A 19,813-nucleotide genomic window follows, 5' to 3' on the forward strand; every position below is an offset into this window, starting at 1 on the left:
GCCTGATCCAGAAATAACCCCGGAAAGAAACATTTTACCATCGGACCACGACTCGCTAGATGTCCTTGTGTACCTGCCCCCCGTGGAGAAGAGAAAGTCTCGACCGAAAAAGCAGCCTTATCGCCTGTGGCGGAATGCACCCTGGGAGGACATTCGCCGAGCTCTTCATTTCTACCCGTGGTGTCTGGTGCAGGATGATGACGTCAACAAATCAGTGGAGATGTTTGTGGACGTACTGCACGCCGTGATTGATGACTTCGTGCCGGCCAGGAGACCGAAATCGACAAAATATCCGTTGTGGTTTGACAATGAAGTTCTCCTGGTGCTAAAGAACAAAAAGGAAGCCTGGAACCTGTGGAAACAAAGCCCCAATGTGCATACACACCAAACGTTCTGTAGTATTAGACGTCACTCCAAGTATTTACTTAAGAAAAAATATAAGGACTACGTAGACAACGTAACAGCACAGTGCCTTACCAACCCAAAGAAATTCTTTACTTTGTTAAATTCAAGAAAGCAAAAACCACGCGTCCCCATGGAAATCAAGTACAAATCGGAATCAGCCTGTGGAGATAAAAGAGTGCACTTATTCAACAGTTTCTTTCACGAAAACTTCACCTCGCATGCTTCAACCAACCCACTTCCCGACGTGCAGTCGGTCTGTTCACACTCTCTATCAACTATCAAAACCTCTTCTCATGAAGTTAAATCTCTCCTTGCCTCATTACCCATACACCGCTCTTTAGGACCAGATGAAATTCCCACAATTTTCCTCCGTAACACTGCCGACTTCTTGGCTCATCCTCTCTCTCTCTTGCTAAATAGGTGCTTCTCTGAAGGCGTGTTTCCTCAGATGTTCAAGAAAGCCAACGTTGTACCCATTCACAAATCTGGAGACAAAAATAGTGCTACATCATACAGACCAATATCACTCCTGTCACCTCTGTCTATAATCTGTGAAAAAATCATTAAGGACAGATTATTCAGATTTACATCTCCGCATATCAGTACTGCCCAACACGGGTTTCTTCCAGGTAGCTCTTGCTTGACTAATCTTTCAGTTCTCCTTTCACATGCCACTAGGGCTATTTCCAAAAATTCCCAGCTAGATGTGATATACTTGGATATTTCAAAAGCCTTTGACAAAATAAACCATGCTCTTCTTATTCACAAATTACGAACTAGATTTAACATACATGGCAAATTTCTCTCCTTAATCCAGGATTATTTACACTCACGGACACAGCGTGTCACCCTTTCAGGCGCCTCTTCTGATTTTCTTCCTGTCCTGTCTGGGGTACCACAAGGGAGCGTATTGGGCCCTCTCTTGTTCATCCTATACATGGACGATCTCCCTCAAAGACTTTCCTCATTTCCTGTCAATTTACTCATGTTTGCCGACGACTGTAAACTTTTCAAAGAAATCTCAACCACGCAAGATGCTGTGATTCTCCAGAATGCTCTTTCCGAACTTGTCACATGGTGTAACCAGTGGAATCTACAACTTAACCCACAGAAATGTTCCTCCCTCACAGTCTCTTTAAAAAAGAACAAAATACATTCTCATTATGTTCTTGAAAACAATTATATTACTACAGTTGCGGCCCAAAAAGATCTAGGTGTTATCATAGATGAAAAGCTGAACTTTAAGGAACACATCGCAGCTACAACTAAAAGTGCAATGCGCCTCTTAGGCCTCCTGTACAGATTCACTGAAATTGATACTCCAACTTCTCTTAGCCTGTTTTTCAAGTCATTCATTTCTCCGATTCTCGAATACTGTTCTCCAGTCTGGGCCATGGCTTCCAATACAAATCTTTCTAGCATGGATTCCGTCCTCAGCTTCTTTACCGCCATTGTTCGTCATAGAATTCCTTCTTTGCGGCATCTTCAGAAACCTGACATCCTGACTACATTGAACATTCAGTTACTGCAGACCCGACGCGATATGGCCGATATGAATTTTTTTCTATAAAATCATCAATGGGAAATTAAGATCTGAATTTCTTCTTACAGAATTCAACTTCAGAGTTCCCTCTCGATCGACCCGAAACACTGAATTGTTCACACCTCCACCGCTAGGCTTTCCCTTATACGCGCTTTATTCCACAGGCTGCCCCAGTTCTGCAATAATTTACCCATAAACATAGACATTTTTGCCCCTGAAAGTATTTTCCGATCTTCCCTAAAAATGAATATGTAAATCTTTGTTTGTTTCCTTGTTTATGCCTTATGTTTATATTTAACTTTTCTTGTTTTTACCTAAAACCATCTTGACTTGTTCTTGTTATTTGTTAGAGTTTTCAGTGTAAAATGGCCTTAAAAGTGCTGTATCTGAAACTTTGAATAAATAAATAAATAAATAAATAAATAAATAAATTTACTGGCTGTGGTCTCACAAGGGTTGAGAACCACTGCAACAAGCAGCCAAAATACATCACTAGTTGCTCCGTGACCAGGTTTAGTGGCCATTTAAGCAAATTATACATTATGTATTGGAAAGCCAGAATACAGATATATTTTACTGAACACAAAATTTAATGTAAAGAGATTTAATACTAGATTTTTAAAAGGTAGAGCAGTATTTTCTTTTTTGCTTTATGTATGTGCTCGTATAACAAATTCAAACATTCAAAATCATATCATACTATTAGGTCCCATTAAAAACACATACAAAACTACTCTAGTAATGTAAATATGTTTATACTACATAGGCCCTAGATATATTTGATAAGCTTACCGAAATATGAAGATAACACTGAAAGAACTGCCCATTCAAAAAAGCCAGCTTTCTTGAAAACACTGCTTATGTCTAGCTACGAATTTCATATTGTAAATTGTATTTTATATTTAGAAATGAGTGTCTATTTTAGAGTAGGGAGATAAACTAAAACCATGAAACAGGAAAAATTCTGCCAACTCCTGTATTTTCATTGACTTGAGACACTTTTGTGAAAAAAAGCTCAACCAAAAAAGCCACGGAAAAAAACCCTCCGTTTTCCCCCCCAAAAGAGCCAGTTTTTGTTTCCAACCACTTCCAACTCTAGGTGTAAATGACATTAAATCTCACCTCTTTATAAAGCTAGGCTACATTAATAGAATCAATATAAAATTTTCATTGGAACAGAAAATAACCGAAACAATCCGTAAATAACTTTATGCCACAACACATATCGAAAAAAAAAATATAGTGTATGGTGAATTTACTTTATTGCCATATATTAAAATCAATAACGTTCAATTAAGGTAAATGAAGAAGCTTTGTAAAATATTTCAGTGATCCCACCATTGCAGTTGGGATCGAAACAACTTTTTTTTAAGATTGCAGTTTTTACACATTTTTTTTTCATACATACACCCATGCAAGAATTATACAAAAAAATATTAACTACTTCCTTCAGTCTTCTGACTTACGAAGACATCAAATAAATTACTGCCAGCCTGGTCATTGCAAGAAAGTTGCTGTATTTCTTCGAACCTATGTGAGCATGTTCCTTGTGCTATTTTTGATAATTATTCATATTTAACAAAACATAAATTTAAAAAATGCAAAATAAAATAAATACACAGGAACCACATATAAGAATCATTGATGGTTAGCTACGTATTTTTTGAACTGAGGAAGTTCATACCTGAATATGTCCTACTTGATCATGAAGTGAATTTATTTCTCTTCCTATATGATTTATTGGCCTATAGTAACCTTTATTGTCAAAACTGAATGAAAGATCAGTCTTAATATTAAAAAAGAATGAAGGAAAAAGAGCGTGAGATAAAGAGTCCAACCACATTCTAGATGGAAGAAAATGTGTTTAGCCTTTTAGGTGAAAGTACAGTTGACAAGGGAAAGCCACCTGCTAGAATGTTCCAGAACAACTTTCTAATAGTCTGGAGGGGAGTAATGTTTGTGTATAACAGTTGGGCTGAAAAGTTCATAGGCTAACATAGTAAAAAATATTTTTTTGACAAAATTCTATTTTATTATTCAATATAGTTGACTTCGAGGGCGATACAACGATTATAGCGGTCATACAATTTTTCGATGCCATTTTTATAGTACGATTTCTCTTTAGCCTCAAAATAGGCCTCAGTTTCGGCGATTACTTCTTCATCAGTGCTAAATTTCTTTCCAGCGAGCATTCTTTTAAGGTCTGCAAAGAGGAAAAAGTCACTGGGGGCCTGATCTGGAGAATATGGTGGATGGGGAAGCAATTTTATTACGGTTGAATATCGTTAAAAATTGCTCCGAATCATCAAAACGTTGTTGCTTTTGATCGATTGTGAGCACGCGCGGCACCCATTTTGCACACAGATTTCGCATGTTCAAATATTCATGCACAATATGTCCAACACGTTCCTTTGATATTTTTAAAGTCTTAGCTATCTCGATCAACTTCACTTTACGATCATTTAAAATTATTTTGTGGACTTTTTTGATGTTTTCGTCGGTAACAGCCTCTTTGGGGCGTCCACTGCGTGCATCGTCTTCGATGCTCATTTCGCCTCGTTTAAATTTAGCAAACCACTTCTCAACGGTTGATTTTCCTGGTGCAGAGTCCGAATAATGTTTATCAAGCCAAACCTTGGCTTCAACAGTATTTTTTTTCGCCAAAAAGCAATGCTTTATTAACACACGAAATTCTTTTTTATCCATTTTTTCACAATAACAAAAGCTGCTTCACTCACAATGCTATATCTCACGAACTAATTATCCGGCAGCTGTGAAATTTATACACGTATCTTTTGAAGGTTAGTACTAAGTAAAAATCACATGGATTTAATTCTAGTAACGCCATCTATGAGTCAGCCTACGAAATTTTCAGCCCAACTGTTATATATCGTCCTGTTTTGTACCTTGTTACATTTAGTATATGTTTTATAATAAAATAAAATTGTCAGCATATTGAGTTTTTCATATCATGGAAACAAGGCTTAATGGTGTTATAATCTTAATATTAATATTTTGGAGGCTAGAAAATAGATACAGAAACTGGTTTTGGGACCATTTTAGCATTTGCACTTAGACAAAAATTGGAAGCCAGAGTTGCTAATGAAGCTAACTAACTAATGTTGTATAATGTGTCTAAGTTGCCGAAAATAACAGGCTATCACATTAAGTATTTGTGGAGGTTATACAAGGTACTGGGATCCTGTGTAGCTTCTGTATTCTTGTCTTTGATACAAGTGGTCCAAGGTCCATTCATTTCAAGTAGCTTTAAAATGTCAGTGCCAACCTAACATAATGAGGACAACTGGGGGTAATGATACTGAATGTTGAAGGATTTTTTGAAGTTTCATAGGAGAAACACGAAGTATTGCAGAATTGTAGAAATGATTATTACAGTAAATTTGAACCTTGGTGAAAGTAATTACTAATGTTTGGAGTTTGGAAAAGTACAATTTATCAGCGAAAAAAAGATGTAAAAAGTACCTTATGCAACCTGCACTTTCCATCGGCAAGGTATTTTTCGTTCACAGAAGAAAGAGAAAGTATAGAAGAATGAATAGTGGGAATGATTGTGAAAGTAAATTTGGAGCTTTCTAATAGTAACTAGCACTGTTTGCAGCAGGGTTGGCCCGGGAGGGCCCAGCCCAGTTTTCCCCACATGTTCTTTTTTTTTTTAAAAAAAAACAACACCAAAAAACCAAGTCAAAAAGTGGTTCTTTTCAGAAAATGTTGTAAATTATTGTTTTAAATACAAGGGTCATTCAAGGTTGACCGGGATTTTCGCACGTAAAAAATCGATGAATAGCCGGATCATGATGAAACGTGCGGGTGACGTAATGTATTCCTTCGCGAGTAACTAGCACCCGGCATGACGTATTTCGCGCATGCGCAGCAGTTGCAGGGAACATGGCGGCAAGCAGTGTGTCTGTGGCTGTGGAGCAGCGGTGTGTAATCACATTTCTCGTGAAGGAGAAAGTGAAACCAGCTGAGATTTTCAGACGATTGCAAGCACAGTATGGTGCACAAACGATGTCGCGTACAAGAGTGTACGAATGGTGTGAGCAGTTTCGCGAAGGACGGGAGCTGATGACAAATGAAGCGCATGGACACATTCGCCCGACTGCAGTCACACCAGTGAATATCGCACGTGTTGAGCAAATGATTCTTGAGAACCGGCGAGTAACAGTGCGGGATATTGCTGCCGAGGTGAATATCAGTGTCGGGAGTGTTGAGACAATCATTCACGACCACTTACGCTTCCGCAAAATCTGTGCAAGGTGGGTTCCCCGCCAGCTGACATTCGATCAGAAGTGGACACGCAGGACGGTCTGTGAACAGCTTCTGAATCGGTTTCGAGCAGGTGATGAATTGTTGCAATCCATCATCACATGTGATGAAACATGGTTGCACAATTCAACCCCAGAGACCAAAAGACGCAGCATGGAGTAGCGGCATAAAGGTTCCCCGCCCACCAAGAAAAGCAAAATGCAGCCGTCCGCTGGAAAGATCATGGCAAGTGTCTTCTGGGACATGAAGGGCGTTATCAATGTGGATTTTCTGGACAAAGGGAGCACGATTAATGCCCAGTCTTACTCCACATTGTTGAGTGGTGCTGTACGAAAGTCCATTCACAAGAAAAGACCTGGGATGTTGTCTCGAAATGTCATTCTTCTCCATGACAATGCCCGCCCTCACACAGCCAATGTGACAACAACAACTCTGGCCGACATGCGCTGGGAAGTTCTGCCCCATCCCCCCTACAGTCCCGATTTAGTCCACAGTGATTATCATTTGTTTGCACTCCTTAAAGACCATCTGGGAGGGAAGAAATTCACGACAGACGAAGCACTGTGGAGCGATGTCCTCCAATGGCTACGACAACAACAAAGTTCTTTCTACGCCAAAGGAATTCGGGAGCTGCCAGAACGATGGCAACAGTGCCTCGGTGCACACGGAGAATACTTTGAAAAACTGACATAGTTTGGTGTTTCTTCTGCTACCTATTTCCTCTGCAGAAATAAAAGTCCCGGTCAACCTTGAACGACCCTTGTACTTGTGAGATTCTATGATTGTCAAATTTTTTTGAAAAACTTGCAAAGAAAAGGCTTAGCAGAGCTTATAATACCAAAAATAATGAATGTAGTAGAAGTCATAATGTTTTTTTAGGCTACTTTCCCCAAATCGTGCTAGAAATGAACTTTTAACAGAAATAAAAAGAATATATATCCAAGAAACAAAGGAAAAGTATCAGACATTTTTAGATAAAATATTTGCATTGATTGATACAGCACAGCTGAACAAAGCTTATAATTTTGAATGTGGTAGCACTTTGGTTATCAGTCACTTCCTTATGTGGGGGAAACCATAGTGGCACTTCATAGTTTCTTTGCATGTTTAAGCATTACATGGGAGATGTGAGTACACTTTATTGAAATGTTGTTAATTATGGTATAATTAAATCGGAACACTCTTCAAATGATTTTCTGATTTCTCATCATAATGAGTTGCTTGCCTATTCGATATACTGCTATTTATGTCTGGTTAGGAGTTCTATACCCATGTAAGACATGCACCTTCATGATCTTCCACAATTTTATTTTTTATATTTTAGGGTACTCAAGTAAATTCTTTCTTTTACAGTAAAAAAAGTATAAAAAACTTACGTGAGTGAGTATAATGGTTGCAGACGACATTTCGCGAAGCTACGCTCCGCTTCTTCAGGCCTCTTTTCAGTACATACAGTACTTCGTCATATATGTACAAAATCCAGGATTAGGTAAAAGAGGGTGTTTGGATAGGATATGGAATTTAAAATTACACGAAGATAAAAATGCACTGCGTCGGAATCTGTGGAGTTCTCATTGGAGGGGATGTAGCATTCGTGCACTACAGTAGTCACTCATTCTGTATGATAATATGGGCACACCGTTCTTTTAGAATTATCTCTTAGCCTCGTGGCATTTTTATCTTCATGTAATTTTAAATTCCATATCCAAACACCCTCTTTTACCTAATCATGGATTTTTTACATATATGACGAAGTACTGTATGTATTGAAAAGAGACCTGAAGAAGCGGAGCGTAGCTTCACAAAACGTCGTCTGCAACCATTATACTCACTCACGTAAGTTTTTTATACTTTTTTTTTACTGTAAAAAAATATATTTGGTGAGTAAACGCACAGATTATCAAGTAAATTCAGTGTACATGTATACTTTCACATACAGGTTTCATACACTATGTTCATTTTTGACATTTTCAAACCTTTGAACAGACTATTGCTTTAAGCTTTGTCGGCATTATGTACTTGCACTATAATTTCACAAAAGAATTATCAAAATATGATGTATGAGTTAGGGTGGATGGGCAGAAAGGGATAAACCATCTATTTAGTGGCCAAAATAACAGCTGCAAATTTAGAATCATTTAGGTAAATTACTACCATGCTAAAGGTCCCGGGTTCAATCACCGGCCGGTTCAAATCCGGGAACTTTTCTAACGTTGAAAGCGGCCCCGGCGCCCACCCAGCATCGAATGACATGGGTATCTGGGGGAAACCCTGGGGGGTAAAGGTGGTCAGGGGCGTGATGCTGATCACATCACCCCCACTCACGACCGGATCAAGAAAGTGTGGGGCATTACCCCCACACCCCCTATACGCCTTCATGGCATAGTGCTATGCACAGGGGAGCATTTTACCTTTTTAGGTAAAATTATTCCTGCAGCTAGAAAATGTGTTTCAAGATGGTGGGTGAAAAACTGATTTTCCCAATGTTGCAGGCTCTATACTATGCTCTACATTGTTTTTTTTCTTTCTTTCAAAACTGTCTAGAATACAAAATTTCATTGAACCCCAATTTTGCAGTAAAGCTTTTAAAATAATATTTCATGGATTAGGAGAGAAGTGGTGGTAAAATCAAAAATGTTGTATTTTTGATAACTACCATAAATGCAAATCTTTTGAGTTGCAATTTATATAATTGCAAGATATCTTGATGGATTGGTCTCACATTTGAGAAAAATTGGTCACCATGTTTAAAGATAGTACATGACAGACCGGTTTAACATGTCATACTTGACTAGGTTACATTTTCGTACATAAAGAAACACAGGTCTCAGCAATGTTATGGCATCGCTTGAGTTTTTAGTTTTTAATAAGAACTCTGTAATGTAGTGTGTTTTAGAAAGGGTGGGAGTAAGTCACCAATTTTGAGACCACGATAACTGCAGCAAATTTAGAGGTTTTTAGCTGAAATTAACTGCAACTAGATACACCTCAGGAGTGATTTTGTTTTGCATTTACATTTGTTCAAGATTGTAGATGAAAAATGGATTTTTCATATGCTGAAGTAGATTCCAATTCTGATGACACTTTCAAATATCTAAACTACATTTTTGGACATTAACGAAGGAAACTCCTTTAAGAATTTTAGGGTGCCACTTAAGCTACAGTTTGACAATATATGTTTCGAAATATAGTGCATTTTTAGGGAGCATTGGGACCAAATTGGTGGGTTACAAATGTTTTGAGCATAGGAATTGCGATTTTCATATCAACCAGATATTTTGAAGGATACAAGGGCTGATTTTTTAGTAGTGGCAACTATTTATTTACTAGACACACAGCATACATGCATGGTTCTAAGTTTTACAGGCCTTCGATGTAGTCCCCAGCATTGCGTACAACGTGTTGCCAGCGATGTGGAAGCCGTTGGCACTGCCTAATCTGTTGATAGTCTGAAGAGAGCTTTGTACTGCCAGAAGAATGTCTCGAACTGTTCGGAAGTGAAACCCACGAAGTGGTTCCTTCATCTTAGGCATTGAGCCTGTTGAAGTCCATGGTGGCACTGTTGTGCTGTTCGACCTCTAGCACATTCAATTTTTAACCAGCTCTGCTGCTCCTGCTTCGTAAACATCGCAACTGCACTCTGTGACCGCTCGCTCACAACTGCTTTGTTCTTGTTGTCACCGCGCATGAGCGTGGAGTGGGAAGAGTGAGTTCTTTTGCTCTGAGAGAGGGTTCTCGTGTAATTAACCTTTGGTATAAACGACAGTGCCTGGCTCCGTTGCACGGTGTCGCTACATCATAGTTGCCTCTACTAAAGAATCAGCCTATGTACATAACGACGAAATCAACCAGACAATAAAATCTGGCAAACTTGTAATTTGGCATGGTTAATGTGTGGAGGAGGTATTTATGCTTGCTTCAAACATCCAGAAAAATTATGGGAAAACACAATTGTAATGAACTGTAAACTGTATTGAAGTGGATTTAAATCAATGTGATTTAAATCATAGTATTCTTGGATTATTTAATAGTCTATGGCAGCTTGTAAGGAAATGAAATAAATGAGGTAAAAAATGTGTTTGTAGCTGTAGCATAAATCATTCCAACATAGGCACAACACTGCATTCACAAAATAATTTGTTTCATAAACTGAAGTTCAGAATTGACTATTCACTAGTACTAAAAATGCGCTGCATCTTGAAAAACATATTCCTTAACATGCTTAAATTTGAGTATCATTGCAGAAGGAAGAAAGTAAGAAACCTGATCGATTAAATTCAGTCTCACTGTAAAAATGTTACAGTTATTGATTTTTTTTCTGGAAAGAATGTTTCTGGCACTATTCAAGTTGATTTGTTATGTTACTGTGTAGTTTGTTAATGTGCTCATCATAACAAAATTCCAAATTCTGTTATCTTCATAAACGATGATGCATCTCCAAGTACACACACACACACATGCATTTATCTTGTTGGATTGCCAAATTTGGCTAATCGCAAAGATGAGAATGAGTGATGAAATTCATGAAGGGACATACAAAGAATACTCACACCCAGGCTGGGAACGAACCCAGGACCTCTGGCATTTTAGGAATTTCTCTTCTTAAAATAAAATGTTATTAGTCCTCACCTATAATAAGGTGCAAAATGGGGCCTCCCCGATGGTGCAATGGTAGGATCGTTGCCTTGTAATCAAGGGGTCCCAGGTTTGATACCCGGCAAAGGCACACAATGGTTTGGATCCTACCATAAACTGTAGGTCCAGTCCCCATTAGCCTTTACTGTGCATAAAGTGGAGTTAAAACACCAAATCAACATTCAAATCAATAAGGTGCCACTGTGGAGTATCGTTGTTGACTGCCAGGGGGGGAAAAGCACTGGTTATAACATATTTTTAACCCACCCCCCAACAACCACCATAGTCAGATCGTTGGTTGCACCACCAAAGTATGTGCCTCATCAGGGAATGCAATCCTGAAAATTGATCACAAATCAACAGTATTAACTATTTCACCATCCAGGAAGAGTAGAATCAAAACTGTTGGACAAAATATTTTAGAACAGAATATGTTACCAGAAATGTTAAATAGTTTTTGATTCAGTCAACTATACCCTGTCTCAACTATCTCTGGGGCAAGGCCATGCATATCATCAGAGAAGGGGAGGAAATCAAGTGGGCAGAGTGAAGCAGTACACACTGCTGTGAAGGCTGGTAACTGCAGTCGCTTATCCCTCTCCACGCAATCCCTCTCACGACTTCATTGGTGGAACCATTTCACGTCACTACTTGCGCAGAATTGTTTTCGTTGTCCTGCTCCAGAGATAAGTTGGGACAGGGTACAAAGCAATACAAATTGAATGTTATGATGCATTACTACCAGGGGGAAAATGTATTTCATTTCTAAAATATATATTTTTAAACATAACCTGAAAACCCCCAATAAAACCCAGTTTTGCACAGGTTTAATCGGGTTTTATCTGGGAAAAAAAATAAACGGTAAAATGGAACCCTGGTTGGCAGTCCTGAAAATAACTTTTTATCAGCGAAAAGGCATTCCTCAGATTGCTGCAGGCACAAGGGTTGAAGGGGTATTGTGCTTGAGTCCAGGATCAACATGAGATGTTGGAAGCATTTAGGGAAATTATTGAATGCTAAAAGCCCTAAACCTGGTCTGCCTAACCTAACCACAAAAGCATTTACTGGTGTTATTTGAATAGAATAGAATAGAATAGACTACTTTATTAGTCATTATACAACATGATTGCAATATACTTTCTCATAATAAGTATATAATTACTAATATAAAAATTACAAAAGAAAAGAAAATTAAAAATACATATTAAAATATTACACATTCAACAATACAGTTTGCAAATTAAACTACATGTTTCATTACAGCGAAAGCAATTGGAAAATAGTACTCTATTTTGATTACAATACAAGTCATGTACAAAAACCCATTTTACAGCTCTGTGATGCATTATGAGTAGACATTTACATTTTACAGGCCCTAACGGAAGTGTTCTTCAAATTCCGTGACACTATATATACAATATCGTACTAACATATTATTAATGTGTTTAGCAAACTGCTTGTTTTCTAAATTACGTATAGAAGCTGGTAGCAAATTGAATAATCTCATTCCATTGTTTAAAATTTTGTTGAGTCTTGCATAGTTTAGCGTATGGCATTTCTATATTCAGATTGTGCCTTGTATTATAGTCATGTACATTAGAATGCAACCTAAAACTGGGAAGGTTTTCCTTTATGCACCATGCACTATGATAAATATTTATAGAGGGCACTGTCATAATACGGTATTCCTTAAAGAATTCCCTACATGACTCCATATCCTGTACTCCTTTAATACAATATATAGCCTTCTTTTGCCATTTAAAGACTTCCTTTGCACCTGTAGAGTTTCCCCATAGTAAATTTCCAAACTGACTTGCCTAATCTAACTACGAAACCCCTTCGCACCACACACCCAGCAGCAGTCTGTAACCAAGACGACAGTAAAAGAATAGCTGGTTTGAAGAGAAGAATCATATAGGAATATATGGAAGTGAAAAACCATTAACAAACATGCAGTAAGTAATTGCTAAAATTCCGAAGTAGCCTATGTGTTAACAGACAATAAATAGAAATCGTACCATGAAAATATGCCTGTGAACCATGAAGATACGGAATTAAACATTTGGAACTTGGGGCAAATCGGGAGCTACTTGAAACAGAAGTAGCAGCTCCAGTGTGGAATATCAGAAGAGAGTGGCATTGGGGTTTTACTGAATACAATGTTTCATGCAACATGCCTTGCCTCACAAAAGGCTGTTGGACCACCAATTTGTTAATTAGATCAAGAGGTAAAAAAAAAGGTAAAGTGCTCCCCTGTGAATATCACCACGCAATGAAGGCGTATAGGGTGTGTGGGGGTAAAAGAGGATAAAGTGGAAACAAATGAAACAGGTATGCATTATTAAGAGAATAAAGGCTTTTAAGTTCATATCACAACAGACTGTGTGTGAAGCAAAGTGGAAAAATTTAGTGACCAAATGTCCCTGTACCATCATTAGACCAGTGATCTTTATACAGGGATGGGTCATGGATCATCCAAAATCAGGCTGGCCCACCCTGTGAAAATGTAACAGGCAAATTTCAATAAAAAATAAAGTGTGTGTGTGTGTGTATGTATGTATATATATAATATATATATTTTTTGGTTCAAAAATGTGGCCCACTTAATCTCTGGCAGACTTCCAGTGGCCCACCCAGATTAGAAAGTCAAAAAGGCACCTGCTTTTATCAATTAATGACAAATTGTATTATTTCATTTTGTGTTGCAGAATTATTCAGGTGCTTCTCGTTTTCTAGAAGACTACAAAAGTGCAAAACGTTAATGTTTGGAAATGTTACTGCAAACCTTCTTACCCTTGTACTTAGATCACTTAGAATACATTAGTGCAAGGGCAAAACCACATTGTTTACACACGTGTGGTAATACCATGATGGTATGGGTGTATATAAATATAGTATATGTTTAACTCATTTTCTGTGTAGTGGGACAATTTAAATATCGACGTTATAGATTTATCTGTATTGTCAATACCTTACCTGAAATTGACATTGACACGACTTGTCATATGATCACATAACACTTTCGTAATTACATATTTGTGTACGACACCGTAACGTATAAGAACAAAATGAATTTTCACCGTTTGTTTTGATTTTCAGTTTGCGTCGTAAGAATCTTTCATCTAATTATGTATAAAGCAGGTCGTATTCTGTGTACGTTCCCGCCGCATATGACGTCACGTTATGCTCCTTGTGTGGCAGTCAAGTCACGGATGCGAGAAATTCTTTGTTCCTGCAACATCTGTGGTGCAGTGGTTGTTTTTACACTAGAAGATTCGTTTAAACGTGGTGTTGTGTTTATAATTTCGGCTAGTATTTAGTGTACTCGTTGAAGGTGCACGGGTTTTTAAAAAATATGTAGTTTCGAGTGAATTGAAACAAACATTAACGCGATGTCATGATCTCATCAGTAAATTTTCGTTCCTTTCACGTCGAATACTGAGGTTGTGAATGAATAAGGAAGAAATTACATATTCTTCATATTCTTTATTGGACTTAGATGAAGAATAAATTAACTGTAAGTTATTGCTACAAATCTTGCACAGCATAAAGAGATTTATAATCTAAAGAACAACCAAGTAGCTAACACTTGTGATCCTCCTCATGTAAGCAAAGGACCAATCATGATGAAGTGGGTCACGTGGCTCCGTCTTCGTGGCGTTTCAGCTGCTTGAAGGGAGCAGCTGCAGTAGGAATGGGCTACTCTTGCGTCAAAATGATTTGCCATATTACCAGCTTTTTCTCATAGTACGGAAAAAATAATAACGCTGACTTGTACATGGTACTTTGAGGTTCAATATGACCATCATAGTATTCCTTATAGACACGTCTTCTTCTATGAATCAACGGGCGTATTTAGGTGGACGCCCAACGTTGCTGGACATTGCAAAAGGAGCTGTAGAAACGTTCGTGAAGGTGAGAAAAATTTGCTTGATTTTTTTTTAACGTTATTCATTTTGTTCTAATAATATTGCGTACATAAAGCAAAGTGGATAACTTTATGATTCTAATTATTTAATATATTTTTTGTAGGTTCGGCAGAGGTCTCCAGAAAGTAGAGGAGATAGATATATGCTATTAACCTTTGAAGATGCACCCGCAAACATTAAGGTACAGTAAATATTGACAACATTGTGGATAGATTTAGTAACCAAGTACTGTGATCATAAATCTTTAATCAACTTTAATATCGTATGATGATTAGAGCAGTTATTTTACACATCAGGTTACATCACACTAATGCTAGAGATGGAGAGAAATATTTTTATAAATGCTTATTTGATTTTGTTGAAAACTTCATTCATGACTTTTGAATCCCGTGTTCTTTATTTCCATTGTAGGCGATTGAATATTTGGACACATTTTTCGTCTGCTAATTTGTACCATGGTCATCAAAATAATCCTGTAGCGTGTGTGTGTATTGCGAGTTACAGGAAAACATACAAGAGTCATAATTTTGTCAAGCAGTGCATTTTTTGTTTTTAGTATTTGGGTGATCGTCATGTTTATTAGATTGTGTTTTTAATAACATGACGCAATTTAAAATATAACATTGGCATTAGAGTTCATTTTTTTTGTATCTGGAAATCTTGTGTTTATGTATTAATATTTTTTCAATCATATTATTCATACAGCTATATGTTTTCCTCAGTTAATTATTAATTATATGAATTGTGGATAGTTTTAGAAGGAAAAAATATGTAATCCCAAGTTCATGTAGTTTTATATATTTGACACTCTCACTGACAGGAATTTCCCCCTTAATTTGGTTTGGAAATGATGTGATAATAGTGTTCACAACTGTTACTCAACACCTTTCCAGGTTTTCAAGGTGGAGTTATTTATTTTTTGAGGGGGTCTCACATAGTGTTTGCCATGTGTGCACTGGTCCTGGGTTCGATACCCGTTGGAGGCACATAGTGGTTCGGATCCCACTTTAAATTGTAGGTCCAGTCCCGATTAGCCTTAATGTGCATAAAGTGGACTTAAAACACCAAATCAACCAACCATATATGCACTGATTAGATATGTAGGGATGTTTAATATTTTCATTTGCATTTACAGTAACACTTTGCTATCACTGTCTGAAAATAGATTGATTGATTTAGTTTATTTTACTTTGCGTTTTGTGCCTCTTGGCTAATTTGCGAAGATGAAGATGAGTGATGAAATTGATGAATGGACATTCACAAACAACAAAGACCGAGCAGGATTCGAACCTGGGACCCATGGTGTCACAGTGCGATGTGCTAACCACTCGGTCACAGGGTCCGGCATTTGAAAATAGAAATTGATTCATTTCATATTTATAAGTTCCTGGAATTATATTTAATCTTGATCCAGACTTGTTTCTTATTTGTTTTGGCAATTGCATAAAGTTCAATAAGGGGTAAATAATTCTAATTTTGGCATAGGTCAGACTTTCAGAAAACATTTCAAAATGAGTACAGAAGCATAATACCTGCTGCTTCAGATTTTGTAGTTAGTGGCCATTTTGATACCAAGAGGTTTTTAGATAATTTTTCATTAGCTATTTGCATATTATGTATTGATTTCAGTAATTTTTGTTACTTTTTTGTGTTTTCACTTTCACAAAATTAGTTACAGAAAAACAATAATAAATGTAAGAAATTCTGTGTAAAATATAGGGTGCCCAGTTGCCATGGCACTTGAAAATTTTCACCTGGTGCCAGAATTTTCAAGTTCAGTTCTAACTTATTTTTTTTCAATTTTGACCTCACTTTCGGAAATTTCCATTACTTTTTAATAACAAGTACAGTATGTAAATTTTTAAAATTTTTGTGTATTTTCTGTATCATTAAATCAGACTAAGGTAACATTATTGGATGAGGGAAACGGATTCCTTCAAATTTACAGGAGAAAGTACTTACGAAAATCATTTTCTTTAGCGTTGTGGAAGTTCCTGAATGTAGATTTGATCCATTTTAATGTGAATGCATGTTGTTTTCTGCGAAAATCTCTGTCCGACATGCTGTTTCTCCTCCCGCCATTTGCTTTCTGCACGAGAGTGCAATGTTCCGTGTGTTAAGATGATGCAACCTGTAGCCAGTGTTTCAGCCTCGATGTGTTTTCACTAGAACATGACGTGTCGAGTTTTTTTTTTTTTTTTTTTTTTAACTCTGCTTGCCTAAGCTAAGTTAACCAAACCTAACCTTACGGAAAATGGTTTTTGGGGCTAACGTGAATGGTTTTTGGAGCTAACATCAATGGTTTGCGACGTATTAGCATAATTTCAAATCCGGGCACGAAAGTAGATATTTTCCGGTGAACGAGGTTGCAACACTCCATAAATCGACAAAACACTCTCAGAACGCCCCCTAAACCAGTACGCTATCACGGCCATAATATGCTACAGATTCGAAACAACAAGTAACAGTAAGTACTCGTAAATGTAAGAAATAGACATTGATATGCATTATTTCACATTAGGAAATGTTCCATATTCGAAAATAACACGTTAGCAATGTAAAGAAGTCCGAAATATATGATTTGTAGGTGTTTCCCTCATTCTGCACTGTTGCTAGCTGAATTTTATAATCTGCAGCGATATGGTAAAAGTCAGCTATATATTAGAGTATATTATATTTTTCATGCTGTTACCAGTAGAGCCTTTTTAGAAGGCCACTCCAACGCATCAATTAATTACTTTTAATCCAATCTTGTATTAATTAATAAATTAAATGTTTTAAGATCACATTTCTCCCCTCACTATTGCCTGTGATGCTCTACAGTACTCCAGTACTCTTTCCGGTACTTGTTTACTATCCTTCGGACAGATTTCGTACATAGCCCCACGAACCAATTTCCGGTAAGGTTAGGTAAGGTAGGGCCACGCATAGGTTACAATAGTTAAAAATTGGTTTCGAAAAAAATATTCGTAGCCCCACACACCATTCTCGCATAGCCCCACAGGTGTCCGAAGGATAGTAAACATTTACCCTCTTTCCAATATAACCATTTCATCTAGCATTGTCCTTGCTGATCGCCTTCCATGTTGTCTGCGCCCTAAAAATTGAAATGAAAAGGAAATTAAACAAAATTCAATCTTGCTTTAAAGAAAAGGCACCAAATGATGCACATTCAATTAAAATATGCAACGAGGATTTCCAATGGAAACAACCGAATAGTTTTAACACAATTTAATGGAAAAGTCGTATACACTGAATGAATTGGTGTAAAGTGCATTATTATTATTATAAATGGATCACTTTATGCAGGAATAAACATAATATTCTGGTAACTACATAAATGTGTTATTAGAAGGGATATGTGTATTTTGTGAAATAAGTAGTTTTTAAATCAAATTGAGGATTATTTAAAACCAAAATGTAATTTTATATACTGCTTTTGATCTGATTTTTCACTGCTATAACAGTGAAATTTTATTTTATTTGCCGCTTTTGAACCTGAAATAGACTGTTTTTGTACCGAAATTTTGCTTTTTTAATTACCTACCAAAAATGTGTGCCTCTCGCCATAGGATACTAAATCAGATCAATAATATCTCGGTGCTATTGTTGAACAGCTTTGATTATGTTGGAACATTTTTTTTTTTTCACGCTAGTCTACTTCTTTACTATTGTTTCTTTGATCTTTAAAATGACTTTGCTGTACTGGCAATTTAATTAAATATACGTATTTACTTAAGGCCATGAACATAACATTTTTGTGTGTTTTCAATTCGACAATTTGTTGTATCTGACCAAGATGTTTTTTTGAATTTTAATAACATTGTTTTGTGTGCAGTATATTCTCTCTAGATTTGATTATACTATATTTGGTGCATTAACTTTATTTTGCAGGCTGGTTGGAAGGAGAACCTGGCAACATTTATGAATGAATTGAAGAACCTCCATTCGCAGGGTATGACCACCATGGGTGCAGCATTGAAGCAGACTTTTGATGTGCTGAATATAAATCGGATGCAAACAGGCATAGATACGTACGGACAAGGTCGGTGCCCATTTTATTTGGAACCGTCTGTAATTGTGGTGATAACAGATGGAGGGAAACTCTCTAACAACACAGGAGTGCAAGAAGATGTAAGTAGTTAAGTAATTAGACTGTTGTATAATTTGCTTCATTTAACCCTTTTCAATGTAAATTTTCTGCTACCCTATCCAGGCCTTTATTTATTTTAGGCAGGAAATAGAGATTGCTGGATTACTTGGAATTGACGTGTAGTTTCAAAAGAGAGAAACATAAATATGAACTCGCCTCATGATTTTATTATCTATTTTTGGTTATTCATACCATGGGAATGAGAGAAGAGAAAAATATGAAATTGTCAAGCTTCAAATAATTTTGACATACACTTTTGGTACACAGGTAATTGAAAAAATGAAGTGTTAATCAACTGCCTTCCCCCTTAAAAAATATCAGAGAATGACATTTTGAGTGATTACGATACACAATTTTGACCTTAAAATTTATTATAAAGGAACAATATTTACAAGGTTTATTTTTAATTAGGGGCAGTTTTGAAATAAAACTAAAACATGCAAAGAAAGAAATTTAATTACTTCTCAACATAGTTCCCATAGTTGTTGAGGCACTTGTTATAGCGGTAGATGAGCTTTTTTCATCAAAGAAATCTGCCGCCAGGTCCGACAGCCAACCCGTCACTGTCTGTTTGGCTTCATCGGCGCTGTTGAATCTCTTCCCAGCGAGAAAAGTCTTGAAGTGGAGGAACAGGTCATAATCGCTAGGGGCGAGATCTAGACTGTACGGAGGGTGGTTCATCTACTCCCAGCCAAATGAGTCAATTAATGACTGTGTGGCAGCTGCAGTGTGTGGCCGTGCATTGTCGTGCAGCAACATGATACCAGAAGACAGCATTCCTCGTCGTTTATTCTGTATTGATCGGCGAAGTTTCTTGAGCGTGTTGCAATACACGGCTGCATTAACTGTTTGTCCATTCGG

At 37.1% G+C, this 19,813-nt stretch overlaps 2 protein-coding genes across 4 annotated transcripts in view; one reads left to right on the forward strand and one right to left on the reverse strand.

Moving 5' to 3' along the window:
- LOC145982202 (deoxyribodipyrimidine photo-lyase-like) overlaps window positions 1-14,551 on the reverse strand; it is a 95,200-nt gene extending 80,649 nt beyond the window's left edge. The window contains exon 1 of one of the 3 annotated variants that reach the window (XM_083115774.1): window positions 14,458-14,551. Coding sequence is in view for 1 of the 3 variants with exons in the window: in XM_083115772.1 (XP_082971898.1) it covers window positions 13,847-13,875 (29 nt within the window). In the remaining 2 variants the exon portion in view is untranslated. Of the gene's footprint in view, window positions 1-13,846; window positions 14,309-14,457 lie in introns of those variants that run through there. The other 2 variants (XM_083115772.1, XM_083115773.1) reach the window with 2 other exon arrangements.
- IntS6 (integrator complex subunit 6) overlaps window positions 14,062-19,813 on the forward strand; it is a 116,358-nt gene continuing 110,606 nt past the window's right edge. Inside the window, exons 1-3 of the mRNA XM_083115771.1 lie at window positions 14,062-14,785; window positions 14,903-14,980; window positions 18,694-18,933. Coding sequence (XP_082971897.1) covers window positions 14,669-14,785; window positions 14,903-14,980; window positions 18,694-18,933 — 435 coding nt within the window. The 5' untranslated portion in view covers window positions 14,062-14,668. The remainder of the gene's footprint in view (window positions 14,786-14,902; window positions 14,981-18,693; window positions 18,934-19,813) is intronic.

The sequence above is a fragment of the Lepisma saccharinum genome (genome assembly GCF_977018435.1).
Source record: "Lepisma saccharinum chromosome 12 unlocalized genomic scaffold, izLepSacc3.1 SUPER_12_unloc_1, whole genome shotgun sequence".
Classification (NCBI taxonomy): Eukaryota; Metazoa; Arthropoda; class Insecta; order Zygentoma; family Lepismatidae; genus Lepisma; species Lepisma saccharinum.